At 36.2% G+C, this 6,364-nt stretch overlaps 1 protein-coding gene across 1 annotated transcript; it reads right to left on the reverse strand.

The window, feature by feature from the left end:
* Positions 1 to 106: 106 nt before the first annotated feature.
* LOC103583703 (protein polybromo-1-like) lies at positions 107 to 6,111 on the reverse strand (the record flags this gene model as incomplete). Its single annotated transcript, XM_008564953.1, has 4 exons — positions 107 to 202; positions 1,049 to 1,134; positions 3,074 to 3,172; positions 6,043 to 6,111. Coding segments are annotated over 4 exons (350 nt in total), but the record flags the coding sequence as incomplete, so codon positions are not given.
* Positions 6,112 to 6,364: the final 253 nt, after the last annotated feature.

The raw sequence follows: 6,364 nt of genomic DNA on the forward strand, positions 1-6,364 counted from the left end.
AGGAAAAAAAAAAAAAAAAAAAAAGAAGATAGGCATCAGGCAAACACTAGTATGCCTATTTTCATAAGCATGGGTCAGTTCTCAGACCAAACACTCTCTGTCTCACCGGTAATACTTGCTAGTGGGATTTCTCTCTTCACCAAGGCTGCCTTTACTGTGCGAAGGACCTGTCAGCCTGGTTGAAGCCAAATTTGATGGAGTCCTATCCAGAGATGAGATAAAAAGATCAGAAACTTGATAGCTGAAATCAGAATGCTGGGTAAACAAATAGGAGACAACCATTTTCTTCTTTCCTTAATAGAAATGCTAAAACATTTCTGAGCCTCTTTTATGCAGCAGGCTCTGCTCCAGGACCGGAGGACTCTGCAGAAGAGAACAGACCAGGGAAGGTCCTAGAGAACTTATGGTCACTGCAGAAGAAAGCTTCACAAGTAGTCATGCAACCTTCCCACTTCAGGTAGGAGGAAACAGAATCCCACAACTAAGACTTGTTCAAAGTCATAGTTCTAAGACAAGTAAAATCCAGGATGAGACTTTAGATCTCCTGACACCTGACTAAATACCCTTACTACAAATATAAATATATACTACTGTATAATATATACAAATACCATATATGTGTACATAATATATATTATACACGTAATACATATTACATACATATATACTCATATTTATATAAAGCAATAAAAGTATATATTAATGATAACTCATAAAAAAAATACTTCCTTTCTTGGTTAGAGCACGGCTTTATAACACCAAGGTCATGGGTTCATATCCCCATACCAGCCACACACACACACACACACACACACACGCACGGACGCACACGCACGCAAGCATGCATGCGCGCACACACGCACACACACGATGTTTCCTTTTAAATAAAGCCCTTCAACTGCAATGAAGGGGCTAGGTAAGAGCTGCCTCAAGTGTATATATAATCTTGAAATGCAACATAAATCTTTTTTCCCACTGAACTGATCTCACTAACTAGAAAATTTGGCAAATATAAAGGCACAAGGATTTTAGACATTTTTTAACCTACCTCATTCGAAGGCTTGACTTAGCCATTTCATGATGTTCAATCTCTGCCTTTTTCATATAAAATATTTTTTTAATTGAATTTGCATCCTGTGAAGATAAAATTATTTGGCTTAAAAAAGGAATAGAAAAAAGGAGTTTGAAATGCCCTCACTCATACACTAGGCACCATCCATGGCACTCTTTCTACTTCGAGACTTCCATTCAGTAAATTCCCAATGAAGTATTCAAGAAATTCCTACAAGAAATTATTCATTATAGGACAATGAAACTTCTAAGAAGGAACTGCAAAGCAATGAAAGTCATTTTACATTGTGTATTACACTACACATATATTGTGCTTTATATTTACGAAGTTTAAATGCATGGATTAAATCAATATTTAACTAAAAAATGAATCAAAAACTAACCTTGTCTAGGATAAAGATAGACATTCAGATGAATGAAATGGAACCAAGAATCCAGAAATAAACACATACACCTATCATCAATCGATTTTCAACCAGGATGCCAAAACAATCAAATGGGGAAAGAACTGTCTTTTCAACATATTGTACTGAAATAATATCCCATATAAAAGAATGAATTTGGACTCCTACCTCACATACACAAAAATTGGTTAAAATTGGATCAAAGATCTAAATGTAGGAGCTAAAATCATAAAATTCTTAGAAGAAAAGATAGGTGTAAATCTTCATGACTTTGGATTAGGCAGGGAATGGTTTCTTTGATATGACACCTAAAACACAAGTAACCAAAGAAAAAATAGATAAACTGAACTATATCAAAATTAAGAACTTTTGTACATCAAAGGACACTATCATGAAAGTGAAAAGACAAGAGAATAGGAGAAAGTATTTGTAAATCATATATCTGATAAGGATTTAATATTCAGAAAATATAAAGTATTCTTACAACTCAACAATAAAAAGATAAGTAACCCAATTAAAAAAGGGCAAAGAATCTGAACATACATATCTCCAAAGAAGATATATGAATGGCCAATATGCACATGAAGAGATGTTCAGCATCATTAATCATTAGGGAAATGCAAATCAAAAATCACAATGATGGGGCCAGCCCATGGCTCACTTGGGAGAGTGTGGTGCTGATAACACCAAGGCCACAGGTTCAGATTCCTATATAGGGATGGCTGGTTAGCTCACTTGGGAGAGTGTGGTGCTGACAACACCAAGTCAAGGGTTAAGATCCCCTTACCAGTCAGCTTTAAAAAAAAAAAAAAAAAATCACAATGACATCCCACTTCACACCCACCAGGGTGGCTATAATAAATAATAAAAACAAAAATGGAAAACAAGTGTTGATGAAGATGTGAAGAAATTGCAACACTTGTACATTGCTGGTGGGAATGTAAAATGGTACAGCTACTCTGGAAAACAGTTTGGCAGTTCCTCATAAAGTTAAATATACAGTTACCACATGACCCAGCAATTCCATTCCTAGGTATGTACCCAAGAGAAATGAAAATATACATCCACATAAAAACTTACACATGAATGTTCAAAGCATAATTATTCATAATAGCCAAAAAGTAGAAGCAAACCAAATATCTAGCATCTGACGAACGAGTAAATACAGCATATCTATACAATAGAATATTCTTCAGCAATAAAAAGAATGAAGTACTGATATATACTACAACATGGATGAACTTTGAAAACATTATGCTAAGTGAAGAAATCCAGCCACAAAGAAATCCATACAGCATATTGTATGATTACATTTATATGAAATGTCCAGAATAAGCAAATGTATAGAGATGAAAAGAAGAATGGTGGTTGCCAAAGGCTGGTGCAGTTGGGGGAAATAAAGAATGACAGCTAATTGACTGAAGTTGTAATTTTGCAACTCCGTGAATATATTAAAAACTGTTAAACTGTATACTTTAAATGGGTTAAACGTATGGTATGTGAATTATATCTCAATAAAGTTGTTATATAACAATTATAGACTCTAAATTAAAGTTATATACTATTATCAATAAAAACAGCAATGACAAAAAACTAACCTTGAATACTTGAGAACCAGGCTCATTATAAGTTTTGGCATTTTTTGCTAGGAGATCTATATCTTTGGCCATTGCATGAATACTTTTGTAGCTTCCATTCTAAAGTAAATAACAAAATATAGCAGTTTCTCTTAACAAGAGTTAATCAGTAAAATCTTTTAAAAAAAGAACTCCTCATAACTTTAAATTGTTACAATATCCCATGACTTTATTAGAAAGTACATAAGTGAACAATATGTAAAGTCATTTTCTCTTTTATAAATTATTACTACTACCCATTTACAGAGAAGTTTTTGACATAAGTAGTAAAACCAGAGCTACAATATTCTCATAAAAATAACTTACAATTTAAAAAAAAATCAAATAAGGCAAGAGTCTTATTTAGTAAACATGTTGCGCTTACTATGTGCCAAGTGCTAATCTAAGTGCTTCATGAATACTAACTCATTAAAGTGGACTTAACAGCATTAAGTAAAACATCAGTCCAGCACAGAGACTAACATTTTATGAGTGCCTATTATGTGCAAGAGTTCTCATATTCTAAAGTTTACTCAATCCAAAATAACCTAGGGCTACTCATATAGTTGCCTCAATTTACAAAGGAGAGGAAGGAGGGACACACTCTAGGAAAAAGGTACATATGACAAGTACACAGAAATGAAAAGGACATGTCTTGGAGAGAATGAGATAACCAAATTAAGTGGAGTGGAGGCTGGGGAAGGGTAAAACTGTAAGTACAAGCTTAGGTAAGGACAAAGGGCACAGAATCCAGAGAGCCAAGCAAAGGAGAGTAGTTGGTTATGTGCCGTGTGGGACTACCCAACATCTGAGTGTCCTTCGTATTTGGAGAGAATTCCAGCACAGGTGGTAGGGAGGGCCCTACCTCTTACCATGAGGATGAAAGTGGGCAGAGACAGTCACTTTGACAGCAGCCTAGCAGTCAGGGCAAAGGGAAATAACCATGGGCCAGTTAATTCACACTTGGGTCTTGAGGGACTAAAGCAATAGCCAGGGAATGGCAGGAATTCAATCCTGACTCCTGCAGGGGAGGAGAGTCTAGCAGTGGGAACAGCAAGTATCCAGGGCTCACAGTGGCAAATGACAGTGGTAACAGCAATAGCACCACAAAGCAGCTGTGCATGATCTCAGCTATACCATGAACATCCATTAGTACTGCCTATTACCTAAAGGCTAGTTCCCCAGCCTTCTATCCCAGCAATTCCATGAGCTATCCAATACCTTTTCACAAACTCTCTTTCTGCTTAAGTCAGTCAGAGTTGGTTATTGTTGAACTGGTACAAGGAGTTGTGACATGCTTTAGGAGGCATTAGAAAACAAGTTACTGAAGTCTGTGAGCAGTGGAATGGCAGGAAGCCAAGGTCAGGAAGCAAGATGTAGAAAGGACTAGAGAGCTTTTTGTCAGGGAGGTAGGAAAGATTATTTCAAATACTTTGGACATAAGAGAACAAGGATCTTGATTAGGAGTGATGGCAAAAGAAGGTAACTCTGTGACTTTTGGAAGGAAGAAGGGACAAGATAAGGTGAGAGGTCAGAGAAAGAAGACAGGGGCTGAAGTAGAGGTGTTTAAAGATTTGATTTGTTTTTCAGTATTATGAAAACATCACCCCTCAGATAGATGTTAGAAACCTCAGGGATTTCAGAGACTTCAGTCATTCTCAGTAGCAGTTATTGGGCTGCGTTAAAAACCAGATGTTACACTAGGGAATCTGTATTTTAACATTTTGTGAAAATGTATCTATGTTACCAGTAGTTACTACATTGTTACTCTTTACTACTTACTCTCTTACAATTTAAAGCCAGAGAAGTTTCTCCCTCCTGGCAAACCTCATTTCTCAATGAGACCATGTATGTAACACATTAAGTTTTAGTCTCATCTCTCCATGAGACTATGTAATACATTAAATTTTCCTTTTTGGTTCATCTCCTGAGAGCAGCAAACCCTCCTTACCCTGGGAGGATCAGTGACACATTTACTGGGGCCTCACCCTGTAAGTGCTATGTGAGATGCTTTATAATACATTATTATTGACCTTTATGACTTTGCAAAGTGGCAATACTATACCCAATGCACAGCAGAGGAAGGAAGCAAGTCACCAGAACAAAGTGACATAGCTAGTAAGAAGCACACACAGGAAAAGAACCACATCAATTCTACTCTAAAAACTAGATTTCTGATATAATTCAGTTCTTTCTTCCTATACTTTCCTTAATGTCTCATCATCATATTTTAAATCCTAGCCATTCATTCAATTCAATGAATATTTACCGAGCATCTACTCTGGGGAGAGACAGTAAGTGTAGGAGTTAAGAGCATAGACTCTGGATTCAATCCTAGCTTTTAATCTGAATGGATTCAAATCCTAGCTTTTCTCCTTACCAGCTGGTAACATGGGCAAGTTACTTAACGTCTCTGTGCTTCAGTTTTCTAATCTATAAAATGGGAATAATAACAGTACCTAACTCATGGAGTTGTAAGAATTAATTAGCTAATAGATATAAAGCACTTAGAACACTGCTAGTTACACAGCTAGTTTATATTAGTGTTAGTTGCTGCTATTACTGCTGGGGATACAGTGAGGGGAAGAGAAGAGGGAGGAGAGGTAGAAGAGGGCAAAGTATCTATTTTCACTAATCTTATACTCTAACATCTGTTGTAGGTAACTTTTATTCTAAGATATCCTAAAACTATTTGGAAGTGGAAAAAAATAAACAAAGCTTTTATTTGCCAATGTACCTTTCACAATCAGAAATGTCTGTAACCAGGGCTTTTAAACTTTTGTCCTAAAGTGCAATCCAAAGCTATAATTAGTAACAATACTTAAATCTGTTTATATTATTTGCAAATAACCCTTACGGAGACATCTACTTCCTTGTTTTCTAAAAGCCCTAAGAAAGACCACAGGCCAATCTGCTCTAAATTGAATATGGTTACACATGGTCACTCATACCTGTATCCTCTGGGCAATGGTCTTGAGATCTATAGGCTCCTTAATTATTGCATAATAGTCTGGATATTGCTGGAAGACAAAAACCCAGGCATGCTCAATAAGTGAAAGTATCCAGCCAATGAGAAAACAAGGAAGCACATCAACAATCTGTTGCTCAACCAACCAGTTGAGCAGCTTTGTGAGATTCAAGACTAAAGATACAGCTGTACAGCATATTGTCTGTTTTGAAGTAAAAAAGAATTTGATTGTAAAAAGCTTCATGAAATATCCAACAGCATAACAAGTTGACCAAAAATCAAAAGTTGGTCTTCTCAGGTGGGAG

The sequence above is a fragment of the Galeopterus variegatus genome, unplaced genomic scaffold (assembly GCF_000696425.1).
Source record: "Galeopterus variegatus unplaced genomic scaffold, G_variegatus-3.0.2 Scaffold26314, whole genome shotgun sequence".
NCBI lineage: Eukaryota > Metazoa > Chordata > Mammalia > Dermoptera > Cynocephalidae > Galeopterus > Galeopterus variegatus.